Consider the following 25,299-nt stretch of genomic DNA (forward strand, 5'->3'; position numbering starts at 1 on the left):
AGAGAGAGAGAGAGACGGAGGGAAAGAAAGAAAGAGTGAGGAAGGGGGAATAGAGAGAAATAGATCGATAGTGAAAGAAAGAGAAAGAGAGAGAGGACAATTAGAGAGTGAGATTAGAAAAGAGATGGATAATAAATATTTTTGAAAAAGGGACAGGTAAACCAAGTACCGATTTACCATGTTTCTTCCTCACCTGGATGGAGTGTGGCAAATATTATAAGTTTAATCTCTTTGCATATAGGTACTTTGTCCCATTTGCAGGCCAAAAAAATGAAAAGGTTAAATTCTACTTGCATATTTTGATAGACTAATTTAGACATTCCCTCATAACGAAATGGCTTTAAAATGTCTTTAAGGGGGGAAATAACGACCATTAGTTGTCGAATCGACTTTAGTGATTGCAATCCATTTAATGATAGTCTGATTTTGTTTATTTGTGTGCGTGTAAGTCTAGAAAGTAAACGGGTCTTCTTGCATAATTTCAATATTAGGACACTGCTAACGTTGACATTTCACAGATAGGACTTTTTATGTTACATATTCATAATTCCTGCAAAGTTCTACAAAATATGATGTACCTTGCATAAGATATCAAAGGGAAAACAAGTGCCTGGGGTACCAGAACCGCAGACAACAATTTTTCTTGTAGCCAGACTGAAGATCGTTCATAACTCATAGTTCATGCCCGAAGATCTCCGGACAAAACGGAGTTTTTGAACTAGACTAACCGAGGTTACTACAGATGCGGTCAAGTGCAGGAAAACCTGATTTAATCGAGTTGGTTTCGACTTGATTTTATCCACAAAGATAATTAAAAGAAAGTCGCCTCCTTTCATGGTATTTAGTGAGTGATTGAATTAGAGACACGTGGTCCATCGTAATGAGTATACATGAGATATTAATGATAAATAGGTGCTATGATTACAATGAAACAGCGTTTTTTCCTCAAGGCCTTTGTAGTGTTTAGATAAATCAACTTTCTTTTGGAGTTATCTTCAAAAGCATGAAAAGTAAAGGAGGGGATGCTCATCTAAGAATTACTAATTCAATGCACAATATACCATTTTCGTAATTTAATGGTTATACATGTTTCTTGGTAGTGCCAAGATACTTTATTGATTGATTGATTGATTGATTGATTGATTTCTATTTGCCAAGCTTCCAACATACAATTACAATATATTATGAAAGAATAACAGATCAACATCAAGTCAGCTTGAACAGGATAGCCCACGAAAGCTCACCTGTTATGAATAATTGTATTTCAATAGTATCAATACTAATCGCAGGTAGGACAAACATTACGTTAGATTAAAAGACTGAGACAGCTCACATTGTTTTATATTTCCACCTTTGCCACATCTCCACCATCCCTATAAGAACGCAAATAACATTAACTGTTCAATGTAAAATACCCCATTTGAATGATAACCCAAAACAAAAAAACCTGTTTTTGCAGCGTCTAAGCGATTTGTATGACCATCTTCTAAAGTTAGCATTTATTGTTAAGTTGAATTCACTTTCCTTGTTTTTACACCGAAGATTACATTTCTCTTAGAAGAAAGAAAAGAAGAAGCATGGCAATAGTTGAGCACATCTCTCGCGGTTTTCAAATTGATAACTTTTATATCTAATGCCAGCGAGACCTCGTCGAATGCGAAACTAGCTATCATATCATTTTACAACAGTGCTCTCTCTCTCTCTCTTCTCATCTCTTGGCGCGTTTTACCAAGTGGTGTATAACAACAGAAACCATATTATCTCGTTATGATGCCAGCGAATCTATCGCCAAGATAAAAGGGGCGTAATAAATGGACTCTCGCTTTTGATCTTTAAAAAAAGTACTCCAAGTTTAAGGCCGGTTAAGCGGTATCACTCCAAGACCTAACGAAAGATTATTAATGTTCTGTTTACGAAAGTATCTCTATCTCTCCTCTCTATGAGTCTCTCTCGTGTGGGAATTCGGGTCGTAGTTTTCGTTTCGCTTTGTTCGAATTGGTCGTGAGAACGATTTTCAGTTTCAGAAGTTATTGAGGGGACTCTCGTCTTCCGGGTTATAGTTTTATGTAGTTTTACTACATGTATATACAAGTGTTCGTTTATAATGCTCGGTAAGACAATGACTGTAGTGCTTACTGCCCAATTAAAAAGAGACGGGTGGAGAGAAAGAGAGAGGGAGAGAGAGAAAGTGTGACAAAGAGAAAAGGAAAGAAAGAGAGAGTGAATGAGAGAGGGGAGGGGGAGAAGGGACGTTATCATAGAGAGAGAGGGGGGGGGGGGCTACATTGCCAGTGTTCGCCATATGTCATGTACGCTGATTAAACTTTTAAAACGCAGGTTACAGGTGAGTGGAGAAAATGGGAGAAATAGGAGAGAGAAAGAGGGAGAGAGATATGAAGAGAGAGAGAGAGAGAGAGAGAGAGAGAGAGAGAGATGGAGAGAGAGAGGGGTAGGGTGGAGGGGGCAGAAAGAAAGAGTGATGTGAGAGAGCGGTGAGGGATGTCATAGAGATGGAGAGAGAAAGTGGCATATCAACGTCCAGAGAAAGGGTGAGAGTGAGAGAGAAAGAAAGAGAGAATAATAGAGAGACAGAGAGAGAGAGAGAGAGACAGAGACAGAGAGAGACATACAATGTACAGACAGACAGATGAGGGGTAAAACTGACGAGGGGGGAGGGGGTCCTCGATAAAAACCGTGAACAATCAATGCCTATATTTATTAATTTTTTGTCAGAATTGACCAAATCATTATAATAGGAACCTACTATCGGGCAATGTTGGATATTATTATAATTAGGGACATTGAGAATTAAGGGAGAGGGGGGACGGGGGGGGGGGGGGGTGTAGCTCGAAAATATCCCCGGTTTGGATGGTTCCATATTTGGAAGATATTTTACTGCAAAGGAATGGCATCCATTATGGAAGCCTGGATAGAGGTTAGTGTGTCTCTTCGATATTAAATAAATTCATTCCCTTTTTTCACTTTCACATTACGACAAAGAATAATAAGCAATTATCGAGAGTTTGGATTGTATAGTTTCATTTTTTTAATTGCTGATTGCACATGGAAAGTGGAACTTTAGAAAAATAGGAATTGGGATAACTGACAGGGCAATCACTTTTTTGTGTGTCAACGACTTTTGATGAGATTTTCCGCACATTTACTCTCTAGAATGTCAAGGATAATATGAGATCAGACGATGGGGGAATACGAAAGAAAATTTTAGTCGATTTCAAGTGAAAATTTAGGAGCACCGACATAGTGTAGGGTCCCATCATACTTCCCAGGACCTCGCTTTAGATGGCATTGTGTGACATGCTAGGTCTCTGCATTGCAGTAGGTACGATATGGAGAAAGTTTGGACAATCATCAACTCTCTAACAACCCTCTTTTTTGCTGTGCTTTGTTGTAAAAGAAACTTATATCCTAAACTGTTGCGTTAGACAACCAGCTACATACTGTAATTATATAGTCTTAATAGAAAGGTTTTGTACATTATCAATCAGTTTTATGACATTCACCACTTTTAATAATCATGTAAGAATGATTTGCACCCCAACCCGCCTTTCACGATTCAGATATACCCGACTCTGTTCATAAATTCAACTCAAAGGTCAAACGTTAAACTTCTGCGTCGGAAATTAATTAATCAATACTGAAACTATTATGATTTGAAATACCAATGACCAAGGCTTAATTTTGAAACTCATGATTTGAAGTACCAATGACCATTTTTGTGTCTTCATTACTTTTTGCATGTATATTTGTTCCTTATTTCATCTATTTCTATAAACGTGATGTACTTTTTTCTTGTAATTATGTACTTTCTTGAATATTACTGTAACGCCAGTGGAAACCAAATTTCTATGTAACTTGTTTACAAAGACCAAATAAAATATCTTGTATCTTGTATAAAGGCACTTGAATGAAATGAGTAATTGTGATTCTAGTTTTCATAGTGCTGAATCTCGCCCTCAACTTCTCCATGACCATGAGTTATAATATTAGGTGCAATTATTAGGATAGCTTTCGGTTCTATAACTGCAGTTATGCTATCTCAATTATAAATTCTTTCAGGAAATGTATCCGTATAGCCAGTTCATAACGCAAGGATTATTATACTACCTAAATATAATTGAATGCATACTGTTGAATTCTTATGTATGTTATGTAATATGTATACATGTTATTGTATGTTATACTCTTAATTTATCAGTTTCAGATACGATATGGCATGCACATCATTATAGCAATTGTGTTTGAAATAACTGAATAAAGGACCTCTAATTCTGTTAAAAGTATGTCGATTTAAAAAAAAAAAGTTTTTTTGTATGTCGACATTTTTGGGGGCAAGGCTGTTTGAAGAGAAAAGAAGACGAAATAACTTAGCGCTAACTTATTTCGGCTACAACTTGATTTCAATGTGTTAGATCAGACCATAGCGCATTGAGAGAGATAGTTGTGACAAGCGCATCTACGCGTACGCGAGATAAATCATGTCGCTCCAAATATTTCCCTCCCACGTTCAATCTTTATGAGAGGGAACTGTTTTGGAGCTTCATGAAATACCTGACCAATCAGAAGCAACTTCCGGTGACGGAACTTTCTCTCTTAAATAGCTATGGTTCAGCACTTTGTTTTACTTTTTTCTCCAGTGTCCTAAGAATGATCCAACTTCATAGTTCGTGTTTGGAGTAGATCTTAGATTCTTAGGAGATAATAGTTGCCACCAACAGTCATTATCATTAATGACGTTAACATACGCCGGTGCCGGGGCAGTGGCTGCTAACCATAATCATCTAGGGATTGTGAAACGCAAAGTTGGATAAGATTTCCCGGATATGCTCACCATTCTTTAATTCTAGAGTTAAAATAATGGTTTGTGTAAGCCACATCGCACTTTGATAGTCCTTACCTCCAAAATCTTGGACGCAGAGTTATCCACGATTTGTTTCCAGAAAACTCTGGGCCTCCTCCGTTAGTTTCATTTTCACATTGTGTAATGGCAGCTATGTGAGTAATATGAATACTTAAAGGAAGAGTTTGAAACATAAAGAAAATAGAAAGATAATTATGTAGTATAACAATGTCTTCTGGCGGGATAGTCTTAGGACACTAATTATGATAGAGATCGATATTTAAAAGAAGTACATAACCTATAATGAAGGAATTCCGCGGTCGTGACGTCATGATGAAAATATTTCAATAATTGTATTTCATTGTGCTTCAGATGATATGGTATATTAGACATCTTATGATATTTGTACACTGAATGTAATGCCAAGTTTCACAACAACAAGGACATACACATTTGTGATCGTTGTCTAAAAGCTGATTTCCTTGAAATTCACAAGGTAAAATCTCATTTATGTCACCACCGGTGATCTGGATAATTCACAACTTTCATTTGAAAGTTTACTTTAACTTTTGAAGAAAGAAAGTAACATTATTATAGTATAGCGATGCCTCTGGCTAGAGAGAGAGAGAGAGAGAGAGAGAGAGAGGGATTGAACCGTTGAGGGGGCACAACGTATGCTGTAAACAGAGCCATTGATTTTGCCCAACCCAGTTCGAGTTGGACACAATGGTTATGGCGAATACTGCTTTGTTGGGCAAGCATAAAAGAAATGAATGTATGCCAAGTTACCAAGTAAACCAAGATTGACAGAAGTAATTGAGATTTCTTCCTTTTTATCATTTTTTTCTTCTTCCAGGAATCTGTTCGGAGTCAATCGCCGGCTGAAAGACCAGTGCCGACGGTGAAGAAAGAGATAGTCGACGACGACTACGAGCTCAAGGTTGATGAAGACTATGAGTTAACCGTCGATGAAGGAGAGCTATCTGGTAGACGCTATGAAGAACGACCACGAAGCGAGGAACAGCCAGAAGACCTGGTGATCCGCAGGAGTGGCCCTAGAGGGAGAGACAGGATTCCTCCAGCGGTTTCGTCCTGGATGGAGAGAACACAGGACAACGATGACGAGGCAGCTATTCTGGAGGCGAGGGCGATGACACGACGTCGCCTGTCGCATCCACGCGGTCAGATGATGGGCTCGGATGAGGAGTTCGACTCGGATCCCGAGACCGTTGTCAACCCGAAGAGACCGTCGTCTCTCGGAAGGTCCTCGGTTGGTTCTGTTCATAGCACCCATAGTGCCCACAGCGCTGGTTCTCGTACCACGCACTCCTCGCATGGCTTCTCGAAGAATCCCGAAGACATGGCGAGGTCTGGTCGGAGCAGCAGTACTCTGACGTCACAAAGCGGAAGTTCTGGTGGCAGCGGTGGGATGGAGAGAAACCGTAGATCGCCAATGACGTCATCAGCAACCGCCGCCGCTATGGCCGCAGCGAGGATGAGCCACTTCCCACTCAGCTTACACAGGTCACAGATGTGCAACGCGGCAGCGATGGCGAGTCGCCTCGCGCATGGCATCACACCGGAGATGGGAGCGGCCTTCCACGTCGGGCAACGTCGCCTGCCCTTATCCGCAGGCAGAGGCGGCGTAAAGCAACCCTTCATGAGCAAGTTCCAGCGGAACATGATAGGGATGCGACAGGCCATGGCATCGAGTATGCCCAGACGGATGCACAGGATGTCCCCCGGGTTCCCGCACGGCGTCCCGCTACACAAGTACCAGAAGATGGTTCGCATGCACCACGCCATGGGTAAGGCCATGCGGGGGATGCACATGTTCGGTCGAGGAGGAGGAAGAGGCAGGGGCAGGGGCAGATGCCACGGGGACCAGGAGGAGAGGCACGCAAGGCACATGAGGTTCAACGAAGCACACGAGAGAACGTCACCGCATAGCCCGGATCACTTCAGTGGTGATGAGATTTCTCCAGAGTTAGAGATTGATCCTCCGGAGTCTTACAGCGAGTTCGCGGAGAGGATCTTCTCGACTAACCGCAGCCAAAGACAGATTGAACCCGCAACAGAAACTAGTGGAACTGAAAAATGGGTAGGAAAATAAAAAGATCTTGAATCTATGAATAATTAGAACCCGTTGGAAGAGAGGACAATGTTGATCTTTAAAGCAAGTTTTGAAAAATAGGCATATTCAAGTGCTTACTTGATACATAATACCAGAGAAAGTTGAGGATACTAAGCCCATGTTTCTAAACTCATTAATCAAGAAAATAAACAAAATAAAAGTCCCTGCATCTTTGAATTACAATTCAAAAGTATTTCTTCTTTTTGTTACATGAATATATTCACTTGTGACGATGTGAACGTAATATGCTGGAATTGTTGAAAACTAGAATTTCAGAACTGATCAAAAATGGTTCTATATTATGAAAGGCACACTGATTACAGATTCACATATGTTTATAGCGCCATATTTTGTTATCAAAAAATCATTCAAAGGTACACGCTCCTCCAGTGAAGTCAATATTTTCACATTCTAGGGATAACTCTGCATTTGTTAAATCTATCTTTTTCATTTTTGTCTTTATATTTTTTTTAATATATAGATGGAAGACATCTCCAATCGCATGGTAGTCATCGAGGGCCAGCTCCAGCTTATCCTGGAGCATCTCCCCTTCATGGGTGCAGCCGAGATGCAGAGTGTCTCTTCGGATCCCGGTGGAGCGGGCAGTGAGGTGGACTCGGGTCTCCAGGAAGATAGTGGGGCTGGACCAGGAGGGGCCGGTGACGACCGGAGCGGTGGTGGAGATGCTGAAGGTGATGCGGGAGAAGGGGGTAGAGGTAGAGATAGGTCGTCTGAAAACGGCGGAGGAGGAGGAGGAGGAGGAACAGGAGGAGAGACTGGAGAAAGAAGCGGGAGAAAGCGCGTGGTAAGCGGCGGGAGCTCGGCAGGATCTACTTCCCGTGGGGCCGTTGCCCCAAGTTTAAGGGACAGAGACGGAGGGAGACATCTCGCAGCAGAGAGGCGACACGCAGGAGGCAAAGAGGGTGGAGCTCGACGTGGAGACGCGAGAGTAGGCTTCAGGGCTGGAGCAACGCATCTAGCTGGAGCTGAAGGGAGACAGGAGCTAGAGAGACCGATGGAAGATGATGGGATCATCATGCTCGATGATAAGGCAGAGGAGGGCCGCTTTCCTGACAACCTGTCCGAGTTTGGAGACATGCGAGGTGTCAATCAGTCACAAACAGAAGGTAAGAATCATTTTTTAAAGTACAACATCAGTAACTAAATAGAACACTTTAAATCCTGTGTGCACTAGTTTGGCCATGAGGGATAAGACCTCCCTGCGTGGTCACTGACAGGTGGTTATCTTATAAAATCAGCTCTCAAATAACATAAGAAGAAGGGGATCATGGGGGACCAACGGGTACCGCTTAGGCATTGTCTGCTATATAGAGGGCGCAAGCAGGTACAAGTTGTGCAGTCTCGCTTTAAGAAGAAGAAGAGGGAGGAGAAAGAAAGCTATAATGTAATTAGATGTCCAAAGACAGAACGGGGATGATTATTACATGCAATCATTGTAGGCCTTGATTATTTTGCTCTAACGACAAATGTTTCCGCGATTCCGGTCAACCTCACGCACTTGTAAAAGTCCTAACTTCATCTCCGGACCCATTCATGAGCTAATCATTAACCGTAACGGAATAAGCCCCAAAATGCCGAAGTGAATAATGTCGGATCTCAATGATTATACGCATTGAAGGGTAAAACAATCCTTAACGTTCAAAATAAAAACCAGATCGCAGAGACTGCCAGAAATCAAGGCAAAATAAAATTAAAAAACTCCTTGGTATAAAAATCACGTTCGGATTACTAACACTTCATTTCAATAGGTGATGGAAAAGGCTATCAAAATTATTGTCATGGGGTTGATTTTTTTGAAAGTCTTTGCAATCAAGAGCTTAATGGCTTATACAGTTTAAGTGGCATCCATCTCTCTCTCTCTCTCTCTCTCTCTCAATATGACGATCTTCATTTCCAAAACAAATTTGGTAATTTGGTAATTTTATTTTTCCATCTTCCATTCCACCCATGCAGTTCGTATACAGATGGTGATGCAAGACTCTAGGTGGGAAGAGATGACGCCCTATGCCGGAGCTCCCCGGTTGGCTATCGCTCTCGCCCGCTACTGTATCTTCGGGACTAAGATTCTGATCCGATCCTCGGTCACTGGGCGTAACAGCAAGAACCCGCTTGACTTTGCTGGCTTGAGAAAGATAAAACGTGAGTTTGGAATAATGTGCATATCACTTCTTTCCCAATTGTTGAATAATGTACATTTTTATTTTAAGTTTGGCAATAAATGTCTAGTATACAAAAGTGTTTGTTTGCTTGTAAACAATAATTATGTCTACAAAATAAATTTCAGGAAGGAGATCAAACCATTTTGGATTTGTAGGTGATTGTTACTATGCCCATTTCAAAATATGACAGCTAACCATGTCGAAATTCTGGGAAAATTGACAAATCAGGTTATCTTTCAAATGATAATGGTTACATACGTGTTGCTTCCTACTTAGCAATACATCATTTAAAATGAAGCATTGTACATTTGTCAATGGGAGAGAGACTTTGAAAGCAATAACTCTATGATACCTTTGTCTTTGAAATTATAGCGTTGGGCTTCTTGAATTTTCTTTTTGTGGTCATCATCCTGAATGATAGGAAGTTTTTACCACCCTTTGATAGACCTGGGACCCGTTTCACAGCATCTTTTTTCAATGACAATTGACCAAAAAAAAACAGTGACAAATCGGCTGATAACCAATCAGTAGCAAGGATTTCACTAGCTTATAACAAAAACTGAAACTTGTCATTAAAATTGGGCCCTGAAATTGACAAAAATCAGAGACAAATCGGCTGATAACCAATCAGAAGCAAGAATTTCACTAGCTTATAACAAAAACGGTCACTTATCACTGAAGACAAGTTTTGTAAAATGGGGCCCTGACATTAATAAACCAATGTTATAACTCTCCTCTCTCTCTCTCTCTCTTTCTCTTTTTTATTTCTCACACACGTCCGTTCCTTCAGACCTCCTCTTCCAGAAATACGGGTCCCGGTGCAGTCCCGTCGAGTTTGAGGTGATCTGGAAGACATCACGAGAAAGCATCTCACAGCTGTGTAAGCGACTGAGAAGAAAATACAACGCAGCAGGTATGGCCCTGCAACCCGGTCACGATGACTTGATGGCTATGGATGATTTTATGGTAGACTGCCCTCTCTTGACGTGAGACAGCACAGTGGTGTTACCTGAAAGTGGAGAGAACACCAATTGGTGTGAAAGCAACCGAGAGAACTTGAGATGTGATAGGTGTTGCCTGGATAACATCCATACTACTAAACCCGTTCAAGAAATTCGATGGATTTGAGTCTTACTAAGCCTTACTACAATATATATCCTAAAGACGGAGGTGATTGCCTGTTCAAGACACTGACTGAACTGTTGGACTGTACTGTGATGTGGTTTTTAAATAATAATAAAACATTCACAGTTACCTAGTCACAATCCTGAAGCATAGCTGCTTACATTGGATCTCGAGAGATAAAACAAAACGCTGATGGATTGCATTTCTATAAACTCGTACATGTACAAACTACAATCTCTAAGATAAATGGTTGGAAATATATTGTTGCTATCAATGCTAAGCTTCGTGCAGTCGGCTGTACAGTGAACGAGTAGGAAGAAAGTGGACTGCATGTACTGAACAGTGATCATGGAGTTTCTCCTATAAATCAACCAATATTTACTTACACTGGTATAAGACTAAAAATAAACCGTCAATGTAACTGATTTGATAATATTGAATGAACAAATAACAGTGACAATTCGTTGACCAGGGACCCGTTTCACAAAGCCTTTTTTTTCAATGACAAATGACAAAAATCAGTGACAAATCTGTTGATAACCAATCAGAAGCAAAGATTTCAGTAGCTTATAACAAAACTGTCATTTGTCACTGATGACAAGTTTTGTGAAACGCCTCCCAGGGCCCTGTCATATGAAGAGTTGATAATTGATATTAATCGCAAATAAGTTGTGATTAATAGCAAATGTTTATAACATGGATCTCAGTTCTACCTGTACATTTTGGAATGCAAGGACGATTACTTTCAAATGGCGATCATTACATAATAGCTCAAAAGATTAAAGGAATAAACACATCTCAATCATGCGCAAATATACATTGGAACAATAATAGGCGATGTATTTTTCAACAAGTCGAGATCATATAATATGCAATATATGTAGTAATATCATGTTTCATGACCTATTTGTATATTTTATATTTTATGCAAAAGTATAATCTTGATTGTCTCGTTATCATGCATATTATACTTGGCATCGTTTCACAAAACCGTCACAAGTACTACTTTACCGACATCTCTTTGAAGCGCGTGTTAAATTTGATACACGCGTTTTAAGGGGTTGTCGGCGAACTTGGACTTGTGACACTTTCGTGAAACGCTGCCCTGGAAGCCGTTTCACAAAGCTTTTTTTCAATGACAAACGACAGAAATCAGTGACAAATCTGCTGATAACCAATCAGAAGCAAGGATTTCACTGGCTAATAACAAAACTTGTCATTTATCACTGATGACAAGTTTTGTGAAATGGGGTCCTGGACTATAAACATGCAAATGTTTTACCTAGAAAAACATAATCTCTGAGTGCCTGTTTGCCTGGTTTCATAAAGAATTTATCTGTCATGTTTTTACTTGCCAGTATTAGTATCTCCATTCGCATTGCTTTTACTTGTTTTCTTGGAGGATGGGGGTAAACATTTGATTCTTTTACATGTTTGCATTTCATTTGTATTTTCTGATAGTGTTCAAAGTCATAAAAAACATCATTTTGATTTGTCAATTTGTTTTCAAATAATAAACAAATGATTAAAAATGGCATTATTGCCAGCGATATAATTATCCAGAAATCTTCACATCTCCCCCTCCACTTTTTCTTTTCCTGTTCGTATAATAGTAGCAGGAAAATGAAACAAAAAGTGTCATCGTTATCCGAGGAATCTTATTCCGTTCCTTTAAATTGAATGAATACCACAAACATGAAAATATGTGATGAATCTATTCTTGCCACCTGTGTTTGATATAATGGAAATATGCTACTCAGCTCAACATTATTTGTAAATGTTGAACGTAAATATATACATGTAAGTCATGGACTTATGAGACACATGTAAATCAAAGTCCGTTTTTTTTCATAGTCAGAACAAGACGTTCTGGTCGAATTTACAAGTCAGCGATGTTTCGTTGTTGGAGCATTACGTTTCTTTTCACAGTTTTTCTTTTGCAATGGGCAATTTTCCATATGATTTTAGACACCTCAAAATATCAATGTGTCTTTTTATATTATTGTAAATTCCCTTTTTTTTCTTCTCAAAACAATACATACACAATTGAAGATTTCAAATAATAAATGTATCATACAATGTCAACTGTCACAATAATTTGTCCATGTGTATGTAGATATGTTTGTATCTGACTAAACGAAACAATTTTTTGTTCGTGTTTTTGTAATAAAATTTGAAAGGAAACAAAATAATGCCTCACGTGACCATCTGTATTACTTGTGTCTCTTTCAATACGATTAATTACCAACGGGTATGTTATTGGATTTTTTGTTTGTTCTAAAGAATAAGACGGTTGTTAGGGGTGGGGTTCAAATATTAGCAATAACGTTCTCGTCTGCCTTGTTAAACCATTGCGATTGAACCATTGCGCTTTTAAATGTGTCGCTAAAACTTTCTGCCATTGCGATTTTAAAAGTGTCATTTAAACTATCTGTCAATGACTAAGTAATGATTGGAATTTATCACACCCATGGTCAGTGGAAAATCCAGTGTTTTCTTCTGGTGGGTGAGGGGGGGGGGGTCAAAATTTGAGGGGGCATGTTGTATATCTATACTACAATCGGACTCAAATTCAAATTCAATTTTCATCGATCATGATTCAAGCAAAATATGTACAAAAGTCTCAAAAGATATCACACATTTAGTGCTGCCGGGGGGGGGGGGGGAGGGGCATATGCCCGTAGCCCTCCCCCTTCCTATATGGATCCGCTAATGAATGTTTACAAAGTCACTTTCATGATGTCGCAATTGGAGGACGATTTCACCACAGGAAACGAACAACAAACAGAGAGAGAGAGAGAGAGAGAGAGAGAGAGAGAGAGAGTGAGAGAGAGCTTATATTCTCACATGACTCTAAGCGCGTAGGCGGTCAACCCTAAAACGAACAAAAAATTACTAAAATATGTAAAGTTGACATGGCGGCCAAAGTCAGCACTTTAGGGAATAGTTCACCCGTCATTAAATCTATTATGACCTTATTTGCTCTTGCTTTTTCATTTAAGTTATTTGTTATTTGAGCCCTATTGCGTGGGTACGTTAGATAGTATTGTAAATTGTCCGTGCTAAAATGCGGGTAGCGATATTGACACTTGATCCTTGTATATTACCATGAACCTAATTTCATGATATTACCCTTTAACTTCAATATCAGATCATGAACCTAATACTTAGGTTCATGATCTGATGAAGGGGTGGGGGAGGAGGTGGGGCAGAAAAAAGGGGGCATCGGGCCATTATCACAAGAGAGGGACGGGCAAAAACAGAAGACAGAGTATATGGGAAAGAGATAGAGATGTAGAGACAGAGATAGAGAGAAAGATGAATAGAGAGAGAGAGAGAGAGGGGGGGGGAGGGGGCGGGATGTGTGTGTGTGTTGGGTTTTTACAGACGTGTAAAACTGCTTCATAGAGCAATATATACTAGAGAACATTTATTCAGATTCGGCTTTGTTGTAGATAACTTGTGCTCATTTTGTAAGCGAAAGATAGAAACATATTTACACTTGTTCTGGGAGTGTGTACATGTTCAAATATTATGGCAAAATGTAATAGCCAAGTTTGAGCTAAGGGAATTAAGGTCTATCGACTGGATAAATATTCATTGTCTGGTAACTCCCCACGAATAAAAATGTTTAATACAATTATTTTTGCATTGAAATATTGGATATATAGATGCAGGGGAAAGTCCGTGATATTGTCTTTGGGGGAGTTTCAAAAAGAACTGTTAGAATTTAGGGAAGAAGAAAAGAATATTGCAGGGAGGGCAGGTAAATTGGCCTTACATTTACAGAAGTGGGAACAAGTAAAGTTTTCATGAACTTTTTTACACTGGACTATTGTAGCCTCGTTTAAATGATTTTGTTTTAAATGTTTTAAATAGATTGTTTCGGTTTTGTCTGTCGCTCCAATTTGGGAGTATTCTGAGGGGGCTAGGAACAGTGTGTGGTGGAAGTGTGGTCGGGTGGAGTGTGTGTCGCATGATGGGGAGGGGGGGGGGGGTAGTAGTAGTAGTAGTGTGTTTGGTTGGATGGGTTTATTTGTTTTATGATACAACTGATTTCATTTTTGTTTTCATCAATTGTACAATGTATGTAATGTAAATGTTTTGAATTATGTCAAGGAAAAAAAATGTACCTTATTTCTAAAAATTTATTTTTATTGTTTGGAATCAATAAAAAAAAAAACTATTAAAAAAAAAAAGAAGTATCAATCAGATATGATACTACGGAAATCAGTACCCTTATCAATGAATAAATGTAATGCATCTTATTTATGTTGTAAGTTTTAACAGAGCAGGCATGGTATGAAGTTGTTCTCCACTCTTACTCAAGTTCACCAATTCAGGCCTTGGCAATAAAATATAACACATTTGTGATCAAGTCTCTGTTTGCTTTGCGCTTGAATAAATTCCGTCAAAATAACTCAAATAATCATAATGATTGTTTACTCGTTTCGTAATCTGAATTCCTTCTCAAATGGAGAGCAACAAACCAACTGGCTGGCGCAGACAAAAGAGAAACTGATTTTGGATTTTAGAACCATTGACCAGAACAGACGTGGGCGAGTGGGTTAAGCCATATCGGTCATGCTTCAAAAACACCCAGGTTTGAACAATTACCAAGCTGTGACTGCAACAACAGAAAAAGCGATTCAGATTGCTGAAAATAATGTTTTCAGCTGGCAACTATTTTGCCCTCCCCCGCTTCAGATTAGGCCTACAATTCTGCATGATAAGAGCAGTTTAACTATTTTGTCGACATCGACGTTGCTATTTGGAAAGGCATTCGTTTTGAGAGAAAAAAAAAGAAACAGGATAATATTCATTAATTGCTGCCAACCACATATTCTTCATGATGTTGTAGTTGCTCGGTAGTTTCAACGGCATTCAGGCCTATAAGCCACGTTTATACATTCACGCCAATATTTCTTGTGAATAAATTAAAGTAGGCCTATATTCCCAGGCGCATGCACAATTTAAGGAGATACAGTTAAAACTTAATTATTCACATCCCTTGTAAGTTTGATGTTTTTGGGGGTGGTGTTTTTCGTAACACAAGAATGAAAGGTGGACTGGTTGAAATGGGGTATTTGTTCAATAATTGTAGATGTAAACTTTTATATGCCTCATAATCAAGAAAGAAATATTCGGGACAAATGAATTTTTCACATAATTAAAAACATACAAAACTTGGTATGAATGCTATAAATAATTGGGTACTGAATGTACATACAAGGCTGCCAGTATTATTGTCGCCGTTCTTCCTGTATTGGCCAGTTCACCCAGATTTATTTCTCCAAATATGAGAAAAAAGTCGTTTAAATTATACCTTCCACTTGAACGTGCGTTTGCAATCTTGTAATCTTGACATAATAATAATAATAATAATAGCGTTTTATCTACCCAGGGTAGCCACTTCAGTTATGAAACTGCTCTTCCAGCGGGCCCTGCATACCATAATACCAATCTAATATGCTGAGCGCCTAGCTAGAAGGCAGAAGGTCCCATCGTTACAAGTCTTTGGTATGACTCGGCTGGCCGGGGTTCGAACCCACGACCTCCCGTTCATGAGGCGGGCGCTCTTACCACTGAGCCACCATGCCCATGACAGTGAATGACCCTGTGGTTCAGTCACTGTCATGCCAGGCAGACGTAAGGTTTACAGTCCTCGCACATTAATTGTAGACCCATCATCTTCCCCCACCCCTAGCAACCCCAACATGAGCCCATTTTCTACCCCCCCCCCCCCCACACACACACGCGCTAGGCCATGTGCAAACACTAAAAGGCATTTACAATGTTTCTCGAGTCAAGTTTAAACCGGCTTAACCACGGCAGGGCAACTTTGGTAGAGAACTTTGGTAGACATGGATAATAAGGGGGAAGGGGTGGCATCACGGGTGGCATCACGGGTGGCATCACGTCTTTTTCCAAAATACTTGAAAAATTGATGTACTCTCGAACAATGCAGTTTCTTATTGATTTTGATATTCTGTCTGATACCCAATTTGGGTTTAGGCAGAAACACTCTACAACCCATGCATTACTCAGGTTTTTAGATAAAGTAGCTCATGCTATCGACGATATGGCCCATACTGTGGGTATTTTCCTGGACTTCTCCAAGGCCTTTGACACTATTAATCATGATATACTACTGCACAAGTTATCCCATTATGGGATCCGAGGAAAGGCCTTGGAGTGGTTCAGGAATTATCTCACAGACAGAAAACAGTATGTTAGTATTAATGGTCACGATTCTTATCAAAGATCAGTATCATGTGGTGTCCCACAAGGTTCATTATTGGGTCCATTATTATTTGTAATATATATCAATGACTTCAGAAATTCGTCTGAAATAATGTCTTTTATTCTCTTTGCAGACGACACTAATATTTTTTATTCACATCGTGACCCTCAATATCTCCTGAGGACCGTTAATAGTGAACTTAAGCGGATACAAGCATGGATAAATGCAAACAAACTATCATTAAATGTCAGTAAAACCCACTTTATGCTGTTTAGCAATTGTATAAAATCCCTACCCGGTAATATTTTAATAGACAATACAAATTTAAACCAGGCCGAATCCACTAAATTTCTTGGTATCTACATTGACAGTGATTTATCATGGAAGATACACGTTAACTATTTGTGCAAACTGATTTCTAGAAACACAGGTATTTTAAATAAACTAAAACACGAGTTCCCAACCCATTTTTTGTTATCTCTGTATAACACCTTAATTTTACCTTACCTTAACTACGGTATTCTTGCCTGGGGAAACGGGACCAAAGCCCAACTTGAAAAACTTCTCATTATTCAAAAACGGGCAATAAGAAACATAAATCATGCGGGATTCCTTTCCCATACTAGTCAACTGTTTTTTAATAATAAAGTTCTCCGAATTGGTGATGTGTATGTGTACAGCGTAGGAGTGTTTATGTATCAATTAACTATAAATGAGTTACCTGCTGTAATTTGTGCACTCTTCGTACGAAATAATACAATCCATTCTTATTCCACTCGCCAACGTAACCTATTTCACCTTCCCCTTACACGAACTTTGTTTGCTCAAAAAAATATCACTTTTACGGGCCCTAAACTTTGGAATGACCTCCCCATTGAATTCACAGAATTAACCTCACTATATTCGTTCAAGCACAAGCTGAAATGTCATCTCCTAAGCAATTACGCTTTAATGGTAGAAGAAGCATGATGTTACTTTTAATAATTACTGTCGATGTTCAAACTGAATGTTTCTTTTAGTTTGCTGTTGTTACCCTGTGAATTGCCATTGCGTACGGGTAGTGAAAATGTTATACAAATATTGCTAAGTGTATGAATATTGTTTATTTTTCTTCATAATAAGTTTCAACTTAATTAAATTACGTTTTTCTTTAATATACACAAGACTATGTCATTGTTGTAACTTCCGGAGCCTATGACCTACAAGCATTGCTTTCTCTTTAGGCTCCATCATATTTCTTCCCTTATTCAACTTAGTCTTATGTATCATTCTTTTTTTGTTGTTGTATAAACGCATCCTAAAATGAGTTCAAAATGTAACATGCTATATGTAATGATGTACTATACAACATGTGAGAAATATGAAAATAAACTGAAACTGAAACTGAAAATCTGTATTTATGCGAATCATATGTTGGAGAACATGATGGTAGGCTTAGGGGGAGTCGTATCGTCTTAATGTTCCAGCAATGCCTTCCCTTTCCCTGTTTCTATCGCTTCCCCCCCCCCCCCATCTCGCCAACCGATTTGGGGAGACACATCTCCTTGCCCCCTCCTCTGTAGCTACTCTACCACCACCACCACCATCACTACCATCACCACCACCACCACTACCATCTTCCCCCACAATACAGGCTTACCCTTACCCCCAACTCCATTGTAATTCCAGACAATAATCGAGACAGACCAAAACAATACATCAAGGTCACACGCAGTCCTCGATTTCATGACTGCATGCTACAACACCAGCAACGAAAGCTAATCAATATTTACCCCAACAATAAAAGCTCTATGCCTCAGATATCATTCAAGTGCGGTCGAAGCTTTACACATTGACCTCGATGAATATTACATTTCTGCTCGAGTATTCCGAGTATAATTATGAAAATGCACTGGGATTTGATAGTACGGCCTATACAAACTAACAAGGACACGAATTTCAAAATGCTGGTCCAACAAAAGCTTATCTTTATACTTTTCTTTCAAATACATTTGATAGGAGCGATTATGTGGTATCTCAGATGTTGCTATGTTTTGGTATACTGTATACGAAAACATAGCAACAGTGAAAACTGTATTTAAAGACCGGATAAGAGACAAGAAAATTGGTCTTTACGGGCAGGTGGCCTTTATGTACATTCGCACACGAAAAAGGACAAATACGAGGAGTGGACAAACCATAGTACCCATATTCCGTACAATCTCAAATCCATCCACAAAGCTATTGTAGTGCTCTCCTAATTATGACGTCATTGATGCCTGGGGTTCCCCCGATGAGTTGCAATGAAATAGATCCTGCATTGTCCAGTGTTATCACTCGAAAGTTACTGCCAAGGAATTTTTAATAAGGAGTTACTTTCAATCATAGTTGTGAAATCGACCAAGTGAGCTTTTAATTGAGAAAGATCTAGCAATACAAACTTAGTGTATACAGTTTAAAGTTCTGTAATAGTATAGTTGCAATACGACACAGATAAAATATATAGAGAGAGAGAGAGAGAGAAGGGGGGGGGGGGGGCAGACCAGACAGAGAAAAGAAATTAGACTTAGATAGATAAACATGGAGATAGAGATAAATATGGGGAGAAGGAGGTGAAGAGGGTTGTAACCGTTGTATAAGGAATACAATATTGTGCCACTTATTAGTATTTCTTTCTTCACAATTATAATTGATGGCAAAGAATGTTGGATAAACAGTGTTGGATTGTTGCATGGCCTTTTACATATCATAACGCCAATTCGGATTACTTGGGTAGATGTGTATTTCGGTTAACATGTCTTTTAAATTGTTGGATGGCCCAATGTGATTGTGCGACAAAATTAGGCAGGGGCAAATTGTGAAGCGCTTTGAAACCCCGATTATTTTCCTCAATGGCTCAATCTCGTCCAGAATGTAACATTAATATTGTTTACACAAGCAGCTATATACAGTTGACACTGTAGAATCGATTTCCTATATTAACGGTTAACCAATCATGCAAGTCAATATTGCATAAACTTTAAGGAGTCATTGCTTCCTCCTCAAATATCGGCAATCATTGAGAAAAATTGAGCTAAGTTTCTATTCTGCCTGGTTTCTGAATCCAGGATTCAGGAAAGACAGCTGTTCATCTTCAGTGGTGAAACCGGAAACACCAAACAGCAAGAGGTGCCCAACCCTTCACTTCGAGCAGGCGGCCAGCTCTGGCGTTGTCACTACCAACAGTCTCGCTGGAGACATTTTAACCCACCCCCATCGATTTGTGCACGTACAGACCGCACAGCTCAGTACGTAGGCCTATTTCCTGCTTCGAAGAACACCACTGCGTTTGTGTCCGTGCGAGCGTAGCGCAACTCTACCACCACCGATCACTGGGATATTCAGTCCAGATCTTCAGGAAGTTCAGGTCTAACTGTTCACAGGACCTACTTGGGATTCAGTGACAGGACTAGGAGTATTTGCTGGATCATATATCTGTTCAGCTGATCTTGCAAGATGTCGCGACCTGATCGGAGCGGGTATGGTCAAGTCGATGAGCCGAAGTCGCCAAATATTGGTAAGCAAAAAATTGTCTCCAACCGATCACTGTATCGGTGGGTGTGTCGTCTGCCAGTGAGAGTTTTGTATTCGTTTTCACAATATCACAGTAGTATTGTCATTTTCTGGAACTTAAACATCTTGTTGATATTTTTGTACATTATATTGTACAATGTTGTAGCTTTTATTTCACCTGTATGTTTCAAAGATATGGTTTAACTTTAAAGGGATTCGTTCCCGAATTTAGTGTCGTTAAACGTTGATGAAACTGGAGGATAAAGCAAACGGTCTGCTGTATTGTCAATGACTGAGCGTATACGAGATGGGATCTGATGTACTTTGCTCCAAACCCAGGATTGAAATATAATTGCTACATCATACAGGCGTACCCAGTATATCTGAAAAATAAACGAAGGCCGTTATTGCTTTGGATAATGAACCGAAGATTATTATATACGTGATTATACAGACCTATACAGACCTGCTCTGTAATGGGACTGCTGCATATTGTGTGTTTTGAAATGGGCACCCAATCCACGTTCATCTGTCATATTCACGTATTATTGCATTGTGCATGTATCGACCGAAGCGTTCTTTGTTATTTGCTCCAATAAATTTTGTATGAATGAATGCGTTATATTCATTCGAATGCTTCGTGTTTACCGAGGAAACAGCACGTTTACTTGGTGGATATAAGTCCATAAGCACTTAGACAAGTATGCAGCCGAAAGGAGATGAGTCAATTGACTTTGTAGTTAGTAACACGCGTATAATGATTACATACTAAAAATGTCTTAATTGACTCGATAGGTATAGGAATACAAATTAAACATACCTGCCGATAGTAACATATTTGGATAAAGTGTATTCGTGTATTCGTCTTCAAAAGACATATAGCTAGGCCTAGTCACATACAAATGTTGCTACTAAAATGCCTGTCCTACTAGTATCAAGGGGTGAACACAGACAGTTGGTCTTCTAGTATAGGATAGAAAAGGAAAGGATGTGCCATGAGTGAAAATATTTGTCTTCATAGACTATTTTGAGCAGATGCTATATGTTTATTGATTCCTCGACTGTATAGCAAGTATTTTTGCCCATGAAAGATCTGTAATAATAATAACATAATTCATTCCCGAATTCCGATTGTATATTTCTTTAAATGTAAGCTCTGGTTAGTGTAGAACCTGCACGTCGTAATGGCAACCTCACTGTATAATGGCCACCTGTCTATAGCGGTCATGTAGTTGTCTCCCTCAATAGAAATAGAAATAGAAAGACTACCTGTATACCGTGGCCAGGTTTCCTATTTACCCCGGGTGGCCTTAGTAGACAGGTTTACCTGTAATTTCAATTTAATTACCCGTCAACGTATTTTATTTGCCCCGAAAAAGCGGGAACAAAGACACACTGCTCACGAAGTTATCTTGGATTCTTGGAAAGGGTCGCAAATGCTTATAACAACCCTTATTTTAGTGTGGAAAGACATAATAATAGCTTGAACAGAAAAATAACTGCCCAGTCTACCGTATACAGAACCGTCCATTTAGTTTTACATACAAGAATTACACTTCTCGTTATTCTTTTATTCGAAAAAAGAGAGAATATTGTTAATTTACTTCACCATGCGACTCCGTATTACATTTACACTTAAAAGCTTTTCACGCTCCATTTCACATTTTATTACAATGTGCATACTCATAAATTCCTTTAGGTAAACACAAGGAAGGATGTTAAAGGTATTACAAAGTTTTTGTATGGGGTCATGAATTTGGTTCAAATAACATATTGGAAGCATATACGTTCCTACAATATACATTGATCGTTGTCGCCGTTGAAGTCGAGTCTAAAGTTATGAAATTATAAATAATAAACTCTTCATGTTGTATAGCTCCCTCTCAAGGTCAAGATATTAATTTAACTATGAAACAATGTTTCTTGACTAAAATCGACCGATTAGCTATTCCCGTTTGGAAATTATATATCCCAATTACATATTCTGAGATTTTCATGGTCGCAGCTACCACTGTACGGCCATAGGCGCTATTTGAAATTTATCAAAATTTACCGGGAGCACCGGTAAATTTTTATATTCAATTTTCTCGAAAACAGAAGTGTTTTAGGGGCTATTTTTTTTAGTGCTTATAATACATCCACAGGGGCATCCAAATATATCAAAATTGTAAAGATTCACTATCCACCCAATTTTCAAGATCTCCCAAAACTTTGTATTACCTTTAAGAACTGAAGTATTCGTTTATAACCTTTGCCCCTCATAAATTGGTCGGCCGTTTGGTCATTCTAGCTTTTCAGAAAGAACGTTCAATTGCCAAGCGCTAAGCATATAGGTAGGTATTCCCCACTCCTTGGAAAGAAAAGCAATGTATCCAAAGCTTTAATTGTATTTCCAATCGAGTCGGTCAGTCACTGTGCTTTGTACAGGTTTTGCAGCCGGGCATCCTTGTCTACAATCACAGAAGAATACAATTATTTATATAATGTTGGTTTCAGGCTTTGGTCAAATCTAAATACACGGCTCCCTGAGATCAAAGAAGGTGTGAGTGTGGGACTTGGAATTAAACACTTCCTAATCATTATCACGGCGACTTAGTTTTACAACTCGATAAATGAGATTAATGATAGGCAAGAGAAAAAGATTTTCCAAAGAGATGGTTTAAGGACTGGTATTGTTTTATTTCTAGGGAGGGGGTGGGGGTTGTCCCAATTCAAAACAAAAATACGTAGGAACCTCATTATGATAAGCCAACAGATTATGAAGATGAATGCATTAGAATATCTTCTGAAGTTTTCTGAATTATTCTTAAATCGTGGAAATATAGAAGTGTGGAGGGTATATGCATTAGTGTTATACATGTAATTTGCAAGTTTATTAAAGTATCATAACTCCATTTTAAAGATACTATGTCCCTTTTGCAGCCAACATCAAATTCTGTAGAACTTTGCAGGAATTATGAATATGTCATGTATGTCCTATCTATGAAATTTAATCGGTGTCCTAATATTCAAATTATGCCAGGAAACCGGTTAATTGCTAGACTTCACTGTCAGACACTATTGAGCGGCTGACTGGGTACATGAGCATTTGTCTACATCAATAACCCACTTCTTGTAATGGTCAAAATTAAACTGATTGAATCTTTGCGCAGCATAAAACGTATGACCATTTGGTACTATGGTCTGAAAAATCAGACTATTACTTACTGGCTCTATAGCTCTTAAGTCGATTCGACAACTAATAGTCGTTATTTTCCAACTTAAAGACATTTTCAAGCCCCCCCCCCTTTTTTTGGGGGGGGGGGGGAGTTCTAAATAAGTATTATCTTTCAAATGCCGTTGGAATTTAACCTTTTCATTGTTTTGGCCTGCAAATGGGACATAGTACCTTTAACACGAACGATGTCGTACAGTTATAATGAAAAATATTCAGGGCTTTAATAGTTATCACATCATAGGCTTGAAGTAAAGGGGAAGGATAACATAATAATTTGCTGTACTGTGAACGTGTATGGCCTTTTTAAAGCCTTCCCGTCTTATGACATATAAACCAAAAATATCCTCCATGCCTAATTACATTCTTATTGAAAATAAGTAAAGGAAGATGGTGCCCCTTTTTGCGCTGGATACGCCACCTAAGAGGCTTTTTATTTATTTATTTATTTATTTATTTATTTATTCCGTTTTACTTTAACAGGGTAGCCCCGTCAGTAATCAAAGTACTGTTTTCCGAGGGGCCCTGTAAAAAATGCAATATATGAAGATACAAACTACTTGAACAATATAATCGAGATGAACATCAATACATTCTAACATACAACAGTACGAGGGTTGGGCAGTTGCCCCAAAATATATTGTGTAATTTATAAGTTTCCGATGACCTACCCCCCCCCCCCCCCCTTGGAAAAAAGTGCATCGAAGCCCATGGCTGCTAAACAAGAGGCCATCTTTGTCGAACCGGAAGGAAACCTGGAAGACTATCACCAGTGACATTAATCGTGCTCTGGCATTCAGGTCACAGGCAGATAGAATAGGATGAGGGGCAGATAAAGGGGATTAAAATTAAGACCCAAAGTAATCCCTTAATAAGTTCATCTTACTCTTAGGATCGGAAATAGGCTTGATGATGTTCGTCCTTTCTGATGCATTAAAGGGATCCGGTAACTTTGTCTCAGATTCTGAAACAAAAACCTGGATTTAGCTCATGCTGCAATGATAATTATAAACCTTTAGGTCAGTCAGGAACCCCATGACTTTTACAAGCTGATCGCCTGTCTAATTATCAAGATATTTATGATTGGAAATCGAAATCAAATTTTGCGTTTTCCTAACGATTTTCATAACACTACAGTATATTGGGGAAAACGAGTATCATTTTGTAGCGCAATCATTTTAGGGCTTCAATATTACACCATATCACAGACATTGATAACACGTAGGGCCGTGCATCTTAACATTTAACATTGTTAATAATGCAGAGTAAGGTTTTTAAGTCAACGAGCTGCCCTGCTGATCTTGGTTTCGAAATCAGGACATCACGTCACCCCCTCCCCCGCATTATGTTCACTGAAATATGCGTAATAATTCTATATCTTTCAGAAATCTGGCCACCCCCCCCCCCTCACCCGACCATTTATTGGCATGTCGCTTAGAAAAAATTGGAATGGATTAACGAAACCCTCAATCACACGATGAGCTAAAGGAAAGGGATAGTACATTATATTGCAGGAAGCACATGACTTAAATGAACATGTCAAAACATTTTGCGGTTTTAGAAATGACAAACAATGTTCCTCGCCCCATTACACCAGACAATTATTGTGCATATAGGCTTTGACCTCATTTTCAATTATATACCTGTGAGAACGTAGGCGGAAAAAATACCAGTGTAAATTGACTGTGACAACATATCTTGAAAGAAATGTTTAAAGGTAAAGACCAGTATTGGAAACGCCCCAATTTCAAAAAATGAAATGGAAGCTCTCATTACCAATCATGTGAAAGAATATGTTTTGACTAATACATAATGATAAAAAAAATTGCCGGGAAACCGCCTACTAATTCATATATTTGGTAAATTTGTTTCTCTCATGGTCTGTGAGAGATATAGGGTAGTCCCATATACATCTTTCTGTGTATAGTGTTTGGAACTTCACGAAGAATGGGCCAAATTTCTTATCATTTTGATGATTCCAGAACCTTGCAGATGCTAGATGCTAGATGCTAG

General features: G+C 39.0%; 1 protein-coding gene across 1 annotated transcript in view; it reads left to right on the plus strand.

Annotated features, from left to right (window-relative positions):
• Positions 1-12,483, plus strand: part of LOC764357 — a 25,704-nt gene extending 13,221 nt beyond the window's left edge. The window contains exons 2-5 of the mRNA XM_001200632.4: positions 5,715-6,959; positions 7,474-8,119; positions 8,967-9,152; positions 9,963-12,483. Of these exons, the coding sequence (XP_001200632.2) occupies positions 5,715-6,959; positions 7,474-8,119; positions 8,967-9,152; positions 9,963-10,162 (2,277 nt within the window). The 3' untranslated portion in view covers positions 10,163-12,483. The remainder of the gene's footprint in view (positions 1-5,714; positions 6,960-7,473; positions 8,120-8,966; positions 9,153-9,962) is intronic.
• Positions 12,484-25,299: the final 12,816 nt, after the last annotated feature.

This window comes from Strongylocentrotus purpuratus, unplaced genomic scaffold (assembly GCF_000002235.5).
Source record: "Strongylocentrotus purpuratus isolate Spur 01 unplaced genomic scaffold, Spur_5.0 spur5_scaffold_17, whole genome shotgun sequence".
NCBI classification, from domain to species: Eukaryota; Metazoa; Echinodermata; class Echinoidea; order Camarodonta; family Strongylocentrotidae; genus Strongylocentrotus; species Strongylocentrotus purpuratus.